Below are 17,212 nucleotides of genomic sequence, written 5' to 3' on the forward strand. Positions count from 1 at the left end.
AACCTACAACCAAGATTACTCTACCCAGCAAGGATCTCATTCAGATTCGATGGAGAAATCCAAAGCTTTACAGACAAGCAAAAGCTAAGAGAATTCAGCACCACCAAACCAGCTCTACAACAAATGCTAAAGGAACTTCCCTAAGTGGGAAACACAAGAGAAGGAAAGGACCTACAAAAACAAACCCAAAACAATTAAGAAAATGGTCATAGGAACATACATATCGATAATTACCTTAAACGTGAATGGATTAAATGCTCCAACCAAAAGACACAGGCTAGCTGAATGGATACAAACACAAGACCCATATATATGCTGTCTACAAGAGACCCACTTCAGACCTAGGGACACATGCAGACTGAAAGTGAGGGGATGGAAAAAGATATTCCATGCAAATGGAAATCAAAAGAAAGTTGGAGTAGCAATACTCATATGAGATAAAATAGACTTTAAAATAAAGAATGTTACAAGACACAAGGAAGGACACTACATAATGATCAAGGGATCAATCCAAGAAGAAGATATAACAATTATAAATATATATGCACTCAACATAGGAGCACCTCAATACGTAAGGCAACTGCTAACAGGTATAAAAAAGGAAATAGAAACACAATAATAGTGGGGGACTGTAACACCTCACTTACACCAATGGACAGATCATCCAAACAGAAAATTAATAAGGAAACACAAGCTTTAAATGACACAATAGACCAGGTAGATTTAATTGATATTTTTGGGACATTCTACCCAAAAACAGCAGATTACACTTTCTTCTCAAGTGCACAGGGAACATTCTCCAGGATAGATCACATCTTGGATCACAAATCAAGCCTCAGTAAACTTAAGAAAATTGAAATCGTATCAAGCATCTTTTCTGACCACAGTGCTATGAGATTAGAAATCAATTACAGGGAAAAGAATGTAAAAAGCACAAACACGGAGGCTAAACAATACGTTACTAAATAACCAAGAGATCACTGAAGAAATCAAAGAGGAAATCAAAAAATACCTAGAGACAAATGACAATGAAAACACGACGATCCAAAACCTATGGGATGCAGCAAAAGCAGTTCTAAGAGGGACGTTTATAGCTGTACAAGCCTACCTCAAGAAACAAGAAGAATCTCAAATAAACAATCTAACCTTACACCTAAAGGAACTAGAGAAAGAAGAACAAACAAAACCCAAAGTTAGCAGAAGGAAAGAAATCATAAAGATCAGAGCAGAAATAAATGAAATAGAAACAAAGAAAACAATAGCAAAGAACAATAAAACTAAAAGCCGGTTTTTTGAGAAGGTAAACAAAATTGATAAACCATTAGCCAGACTCATCAAGAAGAAGAGGGTGAGGACTCAAATCAATAAAATTAGAAATGAAAAAGGAGAAGTTACAACAGACACTGCAGAAATACAAAGCATCCTAAGAGACTACTCCAAGCAACGCTATGCCAATAAAATGGACAACCTGGAAGAAATGGACAAATTCTTAGAAAGGTAAACCTTCCAAGACTGAACCAGGAAGAAATAGAAAATGTGAACAGACCAATCACAAGTAATAAAATTGAAACTGTGATGAAAAATCTTCCAACAAACAAAAGTCCAGGACCAGATGGCTTCACAGATGAATTCTATCAAACATTTAGAGAAGAGCTAACACCCATCCTTCTCAAACTCTTCCAAAAAACTGCAGAGGAAGGAAAACTCCCAAACTCATTCTATGAGGCCACCATCCCACTGATACCAAAACCAGACAAAGATACTACAAAAAAAGAAAATTACAGACCAATATCACTGATGAATATAGATGCAAAAATCCTCAACAAAATACTAGCAAACAGAATCCAACAGCACATTAAAAGGATCATACACCATGGTCAAGTGGGATTTATCCCAGGGATGCAAGGATTCTTCAATATATGTAAATCAATGTGATCAACCATATTAACAAACAGAAGAATAAAAACCACATGATCATCTCAATAGATGCAGAAAAAGCTTTTGACAAAATTCAACACCCATTTATGATAAGAACTCTCCAGAAAGTGGACATAGAGGGAACCTACCTCAACATAATAAAGGCCATATACGACAGACCCACAGCAAACATCATTCTCAGTGGTGAAAAACTGAAAGCATTTCCTCTAAGATCAGGAACGAGACAAGGATGTCCACTCTCACCACTAGTATTCAACATAGCTTTGGAAGTCCTAGCCGCGGCAATCAGAGAAGAAAAAGAAATAAAAGGAATACAAATTGGAAAAGAAGAAGTAAAACTGTCACTGTTTGCAGATGACATGATACTATACATAGAGAATCCTAAAGATGCCACCAGAAAACTACGAGAGCTCATCAATGAATTTGGTAAAGTTGCAGGATACAAAATTAATGCACAGAAGTCTCTTGCATTCCATTACACTAATGATGCAAGATCTGAAGGAGAAATTAAGGAAACACTCCCATTTACCATTGCAATAAAAAGAATAAAATACCTAGGAATAAACCTACCTAGGTATGCAAAAGACTTGTATGCAGAAAACTATAAGACACTGATGAAAGAAATTAACAGATGGAGAGATATACCATGTTCTTGGATAGGAAGAATTAACATTGTGAAAATGACTATACTACCCAAAGCAATCTACAGATTCAGTGCAATCCCTATCTAATTACCACTGGCATTTTGTACGGAACTAGAACAAAAAATGTTAAAATTCGTATGGAGACAGTAAAGACCCTGAATAGCCAAAGCAGTCTTGAGGGAAGAAAACAGAGTGGGAGGAATCAGACTCCCTGACTTCAGACTATACTACAAAGCTACAGTCATCAAGACAATATGGTACTGGCACAAAAACAGAAACATAGATCAATGTAACAAGATAGAAAGCCCAGAGATAAACCCACGCACCTATGGTCAACTAATCTATGACAGAGGAGGCAAGGATATACAATGGAGAAAAGACAGTCTCTTCAATAAGTGGTGCTGGGAAAACTGGACAGCTACATGTAAAAGAATAAAATTAGAACACTCCCTAACACCATAGACAAAAATAAACTCAAAATGCATTAGAGACCTAAATGTAAGACCGGGCACTATAGAACTCTTAGAGGAAAACACAGGAAGAACACTCTTTGACATAAATCACAGCAAGATCTTTTTTGATCCACCTCCTAGAGTAATGGAAATAAAAACAAAAATAAACAAATGGGACCTAATGAAACTTAAAAGCTTTTGCACAGCAAAGGAAACCATAAACAAGACGTAAAGACAACCCTCAGAATGGGAGAAAATATTTGCAAACAAATCAACGGACAAAGGGTTAATCCAAAATATATAAACAGCTCATGCAGCTCAATATTAAAAAAACAACCCAATCCAAAAATGGGCAGAAGACCTAAACAGACATTTCTCTAAAGAAGACATACAGATGGCCAAGAAGCACATGAAAAGCTGCTCAACATCACTAATTATTAGAGAAATGCAAATCAAAACTACAATGAGGTATCACCTCACACCAGTTAGAATGGGCATCATCAGAAAATCTACAAACAAATGCTGGAGAGGGTGTGGAGAAAAGGGAACCCTCTTGCACTGTTGGTGGGAATGTAAATTGATACAGCCACTATGGAGAACAGTATGGAAGTTCCTTAAAGAACTAATAATAGAATTACCATATGACCCAGCAATCCCAGTACTGGGCATATATCCAGCGAAAACCATAATTCAAAAAGACACATGCACCCCCATGTTCATTGCAGCACTATTTACAGTATCCAGATCATGGAAGCAACCTAAATGCCCATCGACAGATGAATGGATAAAGAAGATTTGGTCCATATATACAATTGAATATTACTCAGCCATTAAAAGGAACGAAAGTGGGTCATTTGTAGAGACGTGGATGGATCTAGAGACTGTCATATAGAGTGAAGTAAGTCAGAAAGAGAAAAACAAATATCGTATATTAACACATATATGTGGAACCTAGAAAATGGTACAGATGAACCGGTTTGCAGAGCAGAAATTGAAACACAGAAGTATAGAAAAAACGTATGGACACCAAGAGGGGAAAGCGGCGGGGGTAGGGGGTGGTGTGATGAATGGGCGATTGGGATTGACATGCATACACTGATGGGTATAAAATGGATAACTAAAAAGAACCTGCTGTATAAAAAAATTAATTAATTTAAAAAAATAGAAGAAAAAGAAACTCTGGATGCCAAACACTGTCAGACTGACCCAGTCATATCCTTTCTCCAGGATGATCAATCACTCTTGAAGCCTGAAGCCATTCTCCAAGAGGATCTGGCATCCCTTTGAGAAAAAAAAAAAAAAAAGCCAAGAAAACAAGTGTTATATAGTCTTCCTCTGATTATTAGTACCTTTTCTTTGGGAGTCAAGCTGTGTATAGCTGTGTACATTGCATAAGGAACGTGGAATTTTTTATTTATTTATTATTTTATTTATTTATTTTGGCTGTGTTGGGTCTTCGTTGCTGCGAGCGGGCTTTTTCTAGTTGCGGCGAGTGGGCTTCTCATTGCGGTGGCTTCTCTTGTTGCGGAGCACGGGCCCTAGGCGCGGGCTTCAGTACTTGTGGCTTGCAGGTTGTAGAGCACAGGCTCAGTAGTTGTAGCACACGGGCTTAGTTGCTCCGCGGCATGTGGGATCTTCCTGGACCAGGGCTCGAACCCGTGTCCCCTGTGTTGGCAGGCGGATTCTTAACCACTGCACCACCAGGGAAGCCCATGGAATTGTTTTTTTGCTAGGTTCTCAACAGAGAAAAGATCACTTTGGTTTTTGGAGAGAATTGCATCTTTCTGCTTTTGGCATTTCCCTTTGTGCTCTTCTCAGGCTTCAGGGCCTCACAAAATGCTTCATGACTATGATCACATGATAGTGAGTTAGGGAATTCATGCATACAGGGACAGCTGCTTCTCAAATTGCTCATCAGAATTTGTGTTTCTGTGTTCCAGGACCAAGATTTTAGTTCAGACTAGAGCGATTTTCCCTAATCTTTCTAAATAATCTGTAAAGGAACCTCTGGGAGCCCAGTAGGATTGAAGCTCTAATATGGTCTGTTTTGACATCATTATAAATTATTCCTGAAAAGATTAAATGAATCTTTAAGTTGTATATTACAAAATACTAAGTTACAGACTTTTTTTTTTTTTTTTTTGGCCACGCCATACGGCATGCGGAATCTTAGTTCCCTGACCAGGGATTGAACCTGTGCCCTCTGCATTGGGAGTGTGGAGTCTTAACCACTGGACTGTCAGGGAAGTCCCGGCAAACATATTTTTTGTGCCATACCAAATCCTTTTTTTCTAAGTTTTTAATTACAAAAGGTAAGTTATATGCTCATTGTAGAAAAGTATAAAAAAAATTGTAATCACCCATAATCTGTCTATTTAGAAACAGCTGCTATTGTTAGTGTTTTGGTATTTTTCTTCTAGTCTTTTTTAGTGCGTATTTTAATGTAGATGAGGTCAAACTTTGAAGACCATTCTGTAGCCTACTTTATTATCATTTAATAACCGTATCATGTCTTAAACTGGAATGCAGTGGAATTTTTTGTTGTTTTCGACCCACAGTCTTAACAGAAATATTTCAGCATTTAATTTCATTATATTGGCTTATTCAGTTTATAAATATATATTAACTTATACCCGGCCCTGTGCTGTATGTGGTGGAAGATGCAAGTTGAATCAGGGATCAGGGGCTCACTGGCTGGTCATTTATATCCTACTACAACGATCTACCCTAGTCCCTGAGAGGGCCCTTCCTCCTGCTTCTCATCGTCTAACTAGATGTTAAACACAATGACTTCTCTGAAGGAGTTCTCAGGAATTGTATGGGGCTAGTGGGGAGCTAGGGAACTCTGTGATCCTTTTTACCAAGGGTGGCATTCCTTGGAAATGTGCTACCCAGTCCCATCTACGTGGCATCTTAGTTGTCTTTCCACGCTGTGACTGCATCAGACTTTACTTTGTGAGCTTGGCTTCATGCCGGGACTAATACCTCAGACCGGCTGCCTCCACCACTCTGTGTCCTCTGTGTCATCTGCAGTCTCTCTGTGATTGGTAATCTGTTGTGACTTTACTGCCACCTTTGCAGAAATAAGGTGGTAGGATACAGAACTGTTTCTAAGAGGATCTTCTCGAAGGGGGATGGGATTGCTTAGTACTCCCTTGGCATCAGATTTCTTGATCTTCTCCAGAGGGGCAGCTTTGGGGAAGGTGCTGATAATTATTATAGCTCCACACCTTCTGGAAGCTGTTGTAGACAGATATAACACAGTTTCTAACTAACGAGAGGGTTTTTTTTTCTGGGCAGGAGCTTTTACTTTATGAAAAATCAAGTCAGAAGGTTTTCTTTTCCTCCCAAACACATCACTCATTACCCTTTTTATACTCTTATGTCATACTCTTGCAACTCTGGTATCTGAAATGCTACAAAAATGCCTCTGAGTCATTGCCATTGATTTTTTTTTTTTTTGGCAATCAAACATTACGGTGATACAGCCTCTTTTTAGAAGCTTCGTGAATTCTCCTTGCATCTTTTGACTGTGTTTTACTTTTTAAACGATTCAATGATTTGTCCTTTTTCCTATTAGCAGTTTCCTGGGATATACCAGTGTATTAGGAACCCTGTTTTATCATTCTTTCCCTCCTTCAATGACACCGCCTTTCTTCCTTGTTAAATTTCAGATCTTCCATTTCTGATCCACCTATATCTTTGTTCTCTTCTTTTTTTTTTTTTTATTAAAGACACTTTTTCAATTTATTTTGGCTGTGTTGGGTTTTCATTGCTGGGCGCGGGCTTTCTCTAGATGAGGAGAGCCGGGGCTACTCTTCGTTGCGGTGCGCAGGCTTCTAATTGCGGTGGCTTCTCTTGTTGTGGAACACGGGCTCTAGGCACGCGGGCTTCAGTAGTTGTGGCTCGCAGGCTCTAGAGCGCAGGCTCAGTAGTTGTGGCGCACAGGCTTAGTTGCTCCACGGCATGTGGGATCTTCCTGGACCAGCGCTCGAACCCGTGTCCCCTGCATTGGCAAGCAGATTCTCAACCACTGTGCCACCAGGGAAGTCCCTGTTCTGTTCTTAATCCTTTCTTTGCTTCCTTGTCCCGGGCACTCTGGCTCCTGCCTTCCTTTGCATGTCTCAGGGTTGGCCTCTAGCTCCTTTCCTCCCAGGTACCTCCTGTGTGGGTTGTGAATGTGCTCTCAGACTCTGATCCATGTTTTATGCTCTCTCACTGCTCTCCTTAGGTAGGGAGACAAGAAGTTACAGGCTTTACTGGGAAACCAGGCTCCTTTCCTTCATCTTCACAGGAAGGCTGCCAAAGTGTAACCCCACCTCTAAAGGCTCACCTTTTACTAACACACATTGGGAACCCACCCAGCCTCCTCTGAAGCCCATTGATGAGAACCATTTTAGTTTTATGGCAACCAAGAGGCTGCACATGCACTGCTTTCACTGTGAACTGAATTTGCTGCACATTTGGGGAAGCCACATGGGGAAACTGACTGTGTTTTCTGCCTTCTGTTGACAGAATGGTACACGAAACTTCCAGGACTTTGACTGTCAGGTAAGGACTGTACAAACACCAAGGAGGGCTGTGTACACGATCTCTACAGTGCTTCCCTCCCTGTGCTGGTGGTGTTATATAGAGGTGGATCTCTCTTCGTAGCTAATCATGACGCCTTCATGTTCTTTTGGTCATTGGATCGAGTTTATTTAAAGTGATTTGCTATTGTGTTCAAAAATTGCCTGCCAGGTACCTGTTCTGTGGTTGTAGGTTATTGGGTGGAGCTTTCTCTTTGTAATTAAGATCTCCTTTCCTCAAATGTTATTGGAAACCCTAGTTACAGGTATCAAATGGCTGTCACCTCACTGCAGAGAAGGCAGGGGAGGGGTATTTTGAGGGGAGACTTAACCAACAATAAAATCTTTTCCTAAAAGAAAAAGACACATTAAGTGTTATTAATATAAAATGCAGATATCTCTTGGCTTTATCTTTGGAAACGCAAAATTCAACCTGGCTCATTAGTATTTTTCTAAATGATATTGTTCATCTTAGTCTGCTTTTGCCTATAGCTCTACTGCCAATTTGAAAATCAATAAAGTGAACCAGCAACCCTCCCTCCATCTTCCTACTTTATCTGTTGCCTGGCCCTGAAAGAAATGGGAGGAAGGAGTATGGAAATGGGAACCTTATAAGCCCGTGCAGCCTGACTCTCCTGCTTTTGGGGTAGATGTCCTAAGAGTGGCTATCAGAGGCAACATGAAGTAGACTCAGAGGGTACTAGGCAGGAAAGGAAGGTGCAGGGAAGCCAACTTCCTCGTGTCCAGGATTCACCCAACTTGTATACCCACAGGCGGGTAGTTATTTTCAGATATATTAAGTTATGTTAAGTACAGTGGCATCTCTCCATACAGCATTAGAATCAAAAGGAAGAACTAATATCTGTCTCATAGGCAAACCAGTTATATCATAATAATTTATTGGGTACCTACTGTAGATACTAAACATACATCATCTCTAGTGCTTGGAACAATATCATTAGGTGGTTTTTATTAGCGATGAGGAAATTGAGAATCACATTTCATAACTTGCCATTGGGTGGAATTGGAGTTGAAAAACCCCCTTTGTCCTGAATCCATTGTCCATTCTTTCTCAGTTGGGAATGTCCAGAGCTGAGATGTGGCAAGGAGTTGAGTTGTGTGTAAAGCTGAGGCTCCTTGGCAGGACAAATGAGACTGAGACTCACTTTAGAAGGGGCAGGCTCCTTGTTACAGACTTTTTAATCCCAGTGCCAAACACCTCTTGGTGTGACTATTTGGTATACTTACATATACAACATAATCAGCCAAGTGCTGTTAGGGTATCATTTGCTATAGACCCTTACTCAGAAACAAGAAGTCGGGCTTCCCTGGTGGCGCAGTGGTTGAGAGTCCGCCTGCCGATACAGGGGGCACGGGTTCGTGCCCCGGTCCGGGAAGATCCCACATGCCGCGGAGCGGCTGGGCCCGTGAGCCGTGGCCGCTGAGCCTGCGCGTCCGGAGCCTGTGCTCCGCAACGGGAGAGGCCACAACAGTGAGAGGCCCGCCAGTTTAACTTGATTGCTGTTAATATTTGATATAATTTACCTAGAAGGAGATCATTTGAGAGAGGATGACAGTAAAATTCAAGGTGAGGAATTCCAGAAGTAGTATATATATTCCTACCTAAAAGTGTGGAAGCATTTATTTTCATCAAATTGAGCACCCCCCCTTCAAAAAAATGGAATATTAAAAAATTATGTGCTTATTGCAAAATAGATAAGAAAATACCAAAAAGCAAAAAAATATAAATCACTTGTTATTTCACCAGTGTTAATATTTTGGTATATATACTTCAGGATTTTTTTTCACACATAAACATACTTAGATATAAATGACATTGAGTTTTAGAGATATAATTATCAATCACTTTTTAATATAAAGGCTTGAAAATAGTCTGGCAAAAGTTCTTGATGTTTTGAGTGAAGCTCTAATATATTAACATGTTCTGGCCTCATCAAATATAACTTCTAGTTCAGTTCTGATACAAATAGAACGATGGCAAATGTTTGCCACTGTCACATGTCTGTTACTGGTTATGAATGTGTAGGTTCTCTGTGTTCTAAAGAAGAAAATATCATAGGCCCTTCTTTTTTCCTCTCAACACTCATGAATGCCCTTCATTCTCATCTGTCTCTTTGTTAAAGGTTTATGTGGTGTTCTGGAGACTGGGGGCATCTGGGTCAGGAATCTAGCGACAGGTGATAGAAGGCCTAGGAAGTAGGAACTATGCCGTGAGACATCTAGAGTGGCCCAGTTGGCCTGAAGGCTTCCCGGAGACCACTGGACATTCTTAGGAGACAAAGCAGAACAAATTTAAAGCCGCCCACTGGCATTGTCACTTAATGGAAAGGCATTCAGCCTTGACGTTGGTGTTGTTCATTAGCATAAACGTGGCACGGGGCTAATTGAGGCCAGTTAATCTGGGCTTCCTTCTGGTCTCTGTCCTGCCTCAGAGAAATCTTTAACGAATCTTGGATGATATTCCAGGAAGTTATCTTAACATCACAACCATGAGAGATCGTAACTTCAGTCTGAACTGCCTTTTCCCCCTGTGTTTCCTTTACTAATCACCTACGTGCTTTTTTTTTCCCCCCAATAATTGAAAATATACTTAACATTGTACCATTTCTCTTGGTTGTTTGATTGTCGTAGTGACTTCATTGCTATATAGCTCCCCTGAGGCCAAAAGCAGTTATATTGGGATATAAGAGTAATGAGGGGAGGGGTGCTTAGAGGTGACATGCTTAGAATTGCTGTAAAAGGAGAAAACCTATTGCCAGTTGAAACAGTGAATCAGCAGGCTTATTGTCCATTTATCTACTTCAGTGCTGCTTAATTTTCTTCTACTTATGAGATTGTTTAAAAATTTGGAATTAGAGCTAAGACAAATGCTATATAGCTTCTTTGTGTTTGTGATATATTGCTTTAAAAAATAATTATACCTGGGGATTAAGAGGTACAAACTACTATATATAGATAAATGTTACAAGGATATATTGTACAGCATAGGAAATATAGCCAATATTTTATAAAAACTTTATTTATTTATTTTTTGTGGTACGTGGGCCTCTCACTGTTGTGGCCTCTCCCATTGCGGAGCACAGGCTCCGGACGCGCAGGCTCAGCGGCCATGGCTCACGGGCCCAGCCGCTGCGCGGCATGTGGGATCTTCCTGGACCGGGGCACGAACCCATGTCCCCTGCATCGGCAGGCGGACTCTCAAGCACTGCGCCACCAGGGAAGCCCTATACAAACTTTAAATGAAATATAATCCTTAAAACTTTTGGATCACTGTGTTGTACACCTGAAACTAATATAATACTGTAAATCAACGGTACTTCAACTTTAAAAAAAAAGATGGATTAATAAGACGGTTAGAGGGATGGATAGATGCATGATAATTAAGTATAGTAAAACGTTAATGGTAGAGTTCAGGTGGTGGGTATACAGATGTTCACTGTAAGGTATTTCAACTTAGGCATATGGTTGAACGTTTTCATGATAAAATACTGCGGGGGGGACCAATGTTTACTTTTGTTAAAAAGTACACAAAACTGCTTTTAATTTTCACACAGCTCTCTCCATGGCCATTTCCAGTACTTCTCCACATGCACACACACTTATGAACTTGTGATCACTATGTTTGTATAAATATCATCATTGTTATTTCTCACATGTTTCTAAAACTTCACATGTAGTATTTAATGTGTGTATATCACATGAGTAAATATGTTAAAAGATAACACTTGTGTATAATCAAATTTAGAAAATGCAGAAAAGTATGAAAATAAAGGTTTCCTATAATCCTGTTCCCTAGGGATAACCGTATTTTATTTCTTTCCAGTTTTTACTTTTATATTCTGGTTATCAAAAGAGTACGTGCTCATAGTTGAATATTTGGAGAGCACAGAGAATTATAAAGTAGCTAGAGAAAAGCTCACAGTCCTACAACCCAGGGGCAACCATGTTAACACGTTCAGTGTTGAGATGTATGTCTGTGTGTATTATTTATTTATATTATTTATTTATTTTTATTTTGGCTGTGCTGGGACTTAGTTGTTGCACGAGGGATCTTTTTCTTTTTTTTGCGTCAGGCAGGCTTTTTGGTTGTGGCATGCAGACTCTTAGTTGCGGCATGCAGGCGGAATCTAGTTCCCCGACCAGGGATCGAACCCAGGCCCCCTGCACTGGAAGCGTGGAGTCTTACCCACTGGACCACCAGGGCAGTCCCTGTATTTTATTTTCTGAAATATAGTTTTTAAAGCTTATGTAATTGGTCACCCTGGATGTACAATTATGTGTCTCCTTTTCTGACTTAATATTAGAACACAATCTCACTTACATGTCATTTTAAAACTTGCATAAAAATAATCTCTAATGGGGAATTCCCTGGCGGTCCAATGGTTAGGACTTGGTGCTTTAACTGCCAAGGCCCGGGTTCAGTCCCTGGTCAGGGAACTAAGATCCTGCAAGCCACGTGGCGCAGCCAAAAAAAAAAAAAAAATCTCTAATGGCTGCCTGTTATTTCATCGTATGGCTATCCCATGACTTAACCATTCCATTATTTTTGGAAATTAGATTGCTTATAATATGTTCAGTTCACTGAACATTTCTGTGCATAAATTATACGTACACGTTGGATTATTTCCTTAGATGGATTCTTGGAATGAACACACTTAAGGCTCTTGGCATATCTTGTCAAACTGCCTTCCACTTCCACCAGAGGGGTACTCAAGAAATATTAATGGAAAGTGAAAAGCTGCTGTCTGCCACAATATATCATTCCTGTAGAATTTGCTGATGATGGAGTGAACTCAAGAATGGAGTTCTTGCTCCTAGGAGAAGAACTCCAGGCCTGGCCAAGGGCTGAGTAGTTTCATGCTGGCTGTTTAATTGCAGTAGGTCTTAAGAGGACTGATTTATAGAACTCTACTGTGAGGACTGGTTTTTAGTGCCACAGTTCAAATGTATGTATGTGACAGCCTCTTCTAAAGGGGTATAAGCAGCTTTAAACTCTTGCAGGTCACTTGCTGAATGGGCGCTATTACAAGATAAGAATTCAGTGAAGTAAATAACTGAAAGTGCCTTCCACAGAAAAGAGGTGTTTGGAGACATCTGGGATCCAGCCACCTGCCACAGTCTGTCAGAGAGCTTGCCCAGTTCCACGCTCCTCCCCTTGCCTTGAAGGATGTGATTGTGGCCCCAGTCCCCCTTTCAGCCTGTTGTCCCCCTGCTTCCCATTGTACACTCCACCCACTCCCATGAAAACTAGAATTATTGCTGACCTACCCATCCTTCTGCTTTGTGCTTTTCCTTTCTGATGGCCTTTGTTCACAGGTCCTCCCCTTGAGATGCATACCCGTCCCCTTTTGGGTTTTTTTTCTTTTTTAATGACTGTTATTTATTTTCTTATTAGTTATCCATTTTATGCACATCAGTGTATACACGTCATTCCCAGTCGCCCAGTTCATCACACCACCGCCACCACCCCCAGCCGCATTCCCCTCTTGATGTCCATACGTTTTTTTCTCTACTTCTGTGTCTCAATTTCTGCTCTACAAACCGGTTCGTCTGTACCATTTTCTAGGTTCCACATGTATGCATTAATATACGATATTTGTTTTTCTCTTTCTGACTTATTTCACTCTGTATGACAGTCTCTAGATCCATCCACGTCTCTACAAATGACCCAATTTCGTTCCTTTTAATGGCTGAGTAATATTCCATTGTATATATGTACCACATCTTCTTTATCGATTCGTCTGTCGATGGGCATTTACGTTGCTTCCATGATCTGGCTATTGTAAATAGTGCTGCAATGAACATTGGGGTACATGTGTCTTTTTGAATTATGGTTTTCGCTGGGTATATGCCCAGGAGTGGGATTGCTGGGTCATATGGTAATTCTATTTTTAGTTCTTTAAGGAACTTCCATACTGTTCTCCATAGTGGCTGTATCAATTTACATTCCCACCAAGAGTGGGAGAGGGTTCCCTTTTCTCCACACCCTCTCCAGCATTTGTTTGTAGATTTTCTGATGATGCCCATTCTGACTGGTGTAAGGTGATACCTCATTGCAGTTTTGATTTGCATTTCTCTACTAATTAGTGATGTTGAGCAGCTTTTCATGTGTTCTTGGCCATCTGTATGTCTTCTTTGGAGAAGTGTCTGTTTAGGTCTTCTGCCCATTTTTGGATTGGGTTGTTTGTTTTTTTAATATTGAGCTGCATGGGCTGTTTATATATTTTGGAGATTCATCCTTTGTCCATTGATTCGTTTGCAAATATTTTCTCCCATTCTGAGGGTTGTCTTTTCGTCTTTATGGTTTCCTTTGCTGTGCAAAAGCTTTTAAGTTTCATTAGGTCCCATTTGTTTATTTTTGTTTTTATTTCCATTACTCTAGGAGGTGGATCAAAAAAGATCTTGCTGTGATTTATGTCAAAGAGTGTTCTTCCTGTGTTTTCCTCTAAGAGTTCTATAGTGCCCAGTCTTACATTTAGGTCTCTAATGCATTTTGAGTTTATTTTTGTCTATGGTGTTAGGGAGTGTTCTAATTTTATTCTTTCACATGTAGCTGTCCAGTTTTCCCAGCACCACTTATTGAAGAGACTGTCTTTTCTCCATTGTATATCCTTGCCTCCTTTGTCATAGATTAGTTGTCCACAGGTGTGTGGGTTTAATGTTGTCTTGATGACTGTAGCTTTGTAGTATAGTCTGAAGTCAAGGAGTCTGATTCCTCCAGCTCCGTTTTTTTCCCTCAAGACTGCTTTGGCTATTCGGGGTCTTTTGTGTCTCCATACAAATTTTAAGATTTTTTGTTCTAGTTCTGTAAAAAATGCCATTGGTAATTTGATAGGGATTGCATTGAATCTGTAGGTTGCTTTGCGTAGTATAGTCGTTTTCACAGTACTGATTCTTCCAATCCAAGAACATGGTATATCTCTCCATCTGTTGGTATCATCTTTAATTTCTTTCATCAGTGTCTTATAGTTTTCTGCATACAGGTCTTTTGTCTCCCTCTGTAGGTTTATTCCTAGGTATTTTATTCTTTTTGTTGCAGTGGTAAATGGGAGCATTTCCTTAATTTCTCTTTCAGATTTTTCATCATTAGTGTAAAGGAATGCAAGAGATTTCTGTGCATTAATTTTGTATCCTGCAACTTTACCAAATTCATTGATAAGCTCTAGTAGTTTTCTGGTGGCATCTTTAGGATTCTCTATGTATAGTATCATGTCATCTGCAAACAGTGACAGCTTTACTTCTTTTCCAATTTGTATTCCTTTTATTTCTTTTTCTTCTCTGATTGCTGTGGCTAGGACTTCCAAAGCTATGTTGAATACTAGTGGTGAGAGTGGACATCCTTGTCGATTTTTTCCAGGTTGTCCATTTTATTGGCATAGAGTTGCTTGTAGTAGTCTCTTAGGATGCTTTGTATTTCTGCAGTGTCTGTTCTAACTTCTCCGTTTTCATTTCTAATTTTATTGATTTGAGTCCTCTCCCTCTTTTTCTTGATGAGTCTGGCTAATGGTTTATCAATTTTGTTTATGTTCTCAAAGAACCACCTTTTAATTTTATTGTTTTTTGCTACTGTTTTCTTTGTTTCTATTTCATTTATTTCTGCTCTGGTCTTTATGATTTCTTTCCTTCTGCTAACTTTGGGTTTTGTTTGTTCTTCTTTCTCTAGTTCCTATAGGTGTAACATTAGATTGTTTATTTGAGATTTTTTTTGTTTTTTGAGATAGGCTTGTATAGCTATAAACGTCCCTCTTAGAACTGCTTTTGCTGCATCCCATAGGTTTTGGATGGTCGTGTTTTCATTGTCATTTGTCTCTAGGTATTTTTTTATTTCCTCTTTGATCTCTTCAGTAATCTCTTGGTTATTTAGTAACGTATTGTTTAGCCTCCATATGTTTGTGGGGTTTTTGCTGTATGTGGGCCTCTCACTGTGGCCTCTCCCGTTGCGGAGCACAGGCTCCGGACACGCAGGCTCAACGGCCATGGTTCACGGGCCTAGCTGCTCCATGGCATGTGGGATCTTCCCGGACCGGGGCACGAACCTGTGTCCCCTGCATCGGCAGGCAGACTCTCAACTACTGTGCCACCAGGGAAGCCCTGTTTGTGTTTTTTATGTTGTTTTCCCTGTAATTGATTTCTGATCTCATAGCGTTGTGGTCAGAAAAGATGCTTGATATGATTTCAATTTTCTTAAATTTACTGAGGCTTGACTTGTGATCCAAGATGTGATCTATCCTGGAGAATGTTCCCTGTGCACTTGAGAAGAAAGTGTAATCTGCTGTTTTTGGATGGAATGTCCTATAAATATCAATTAAATCTATCTAGACTGTTGTATCATTTATAGTTTGTGTTTCCTTATAAATTTTCTCTTTGGATGACCTGTCCATTGGTGTAAGTGAGGTGTTAAAGTCCCCCACTATTATTGTGTTTCTGTCTATTTCCTTTTTATACCTGTTAACAGTTGCCATATGTATTGAGGTGCTCCTGTGTTAGGTGCATATATATTTATAATTGTTATATCTTCTTTATTTTAAAGTCTGTTTTATCTCATATGAGTATTGCTACTCCAGCTTTCTTTTGATTTCCATTTGCGTGGAATATCTTTTTCCATCCCCTCACTTTCAGTCTGCATGTGTCCCTAGGTCTGAAGTGGGTCTCTTGTAGACAGCATATATATGGGTTTTGTGTTTGTATCCATTCAGCAAGCCTGTGTCTTTTGGTTGGCGCATTTAATCCATTCACGTTTAAGGTAATTATCGATATGTATGTTCCTATGACCATTTTCTTAATTGTTTTGGGTTTGTTTTTGTAGGTCCTTTTCTTCTCTTGTGTTTCCCACTTAGGGAAGTTCCTTTAGCATTTGTTGTAGAGCTGGTTTGGTGGTGCTGAATTCTCTTAGCTTTTGCTTGTCTGTAAAGCTTTTGATTCCTCCATCGAATCTGAATGAGATCCTTGCCGGGTAGAGTAATCTTGGTTGTAGGTTCTTCCCTTTCATCACTTGAAGTATATCATGCCACTCGCTTCTGGCTTGCAGAGTTTCTGCTGAGAAACCAGCTGTTAACCTTATGGGAGTTCCCTTGTAATGTTATTTGTCGTTTTTCCCTTGCTGCTTTCAATAATTTTTCTTTGTCTTTAATTTTTGCCAGTTTGATTACTATGTGTCTTGGCATGTTTCTCCTTGGGTTTATCCTGTATGGGGCTCTCTGTGCTTCCTGGACTTGGGTGGCTGTTTCCTTTCCCATGTTAGGGAAGTTTTTGACTATAATTTCTTCAAATATTTTCTCGGGTCCTTTCTCTCTCTCTCTTCTCCTTCTGGGGCCCCTATAATGCGAATGTTGTTATATTTAATGTTGTCCCAGAGGTCTCTTAGGCTGTCTTCATTTCTTTTCATTCTTTTTTCTCTATTCTGTTCCACTGCAGTGAATTCCACCATTCTGTCTTCCAGCTCACTTATCCGTTCTTCTGCCTCAGTTATGCTGCTATTGATTCCTTCTAGTGTATTTTTCATTTCAGTTATTGTATTGTTCATCTCTGTTTGTTCTTTAATTCTTCTAGGTCTTTGCTTAGCATTTCTTGCATCTTCTCGATCTTTGCC

At 39.7% G+C, this 17,212-nt stretch overlaps 1 protein-coding gene across 3 annotated transcripts in view; it reads left to right on the plus strand.

Annotated features, from left to right (window-relative positions):
- NDRG3 (NDRG family member 3) overlaps positions 1–17,212 on the plus strand; it is a 59,899-nt gene that overhangs the window by 27,925 nt on the left and 14,762 nt on the right. For 2 of the 3 annotated variants that reach the window (XM_029221999.1, XM_029222002.1), the window contains one exon: positions 7,550–7,585. The exons of the other annotated variant lie outside the window; for it this stretch is intronic. In XM_029221999.1, the coding sequence (XP_029077832.1) occupies positions 7,550–7,585 (36 nt within the window). The remainder of the gene's footprint in view (positions 1–7,549; positions 7,586–17,212) is intronic. 3 annotated transcript variants of the gene reach the window in all.

Source organism: Monodon monoceros, unplaced genomic scaffold (assembly GCF_005190385.1).
Source record: "Monodon monoceros isolate NGI ecotype Baffin Bay Population unplaced genomic scaffold, NGI_Narwhal_1 Super_Scaffold_13, whole genome shotgun sequence".
Taxonomy (NCBI): Eukaryota; Metazoa; Chordata; class Mammalia; order Artiodactyla; family Monodontidae; genus Monodon; species Monodon monoceros.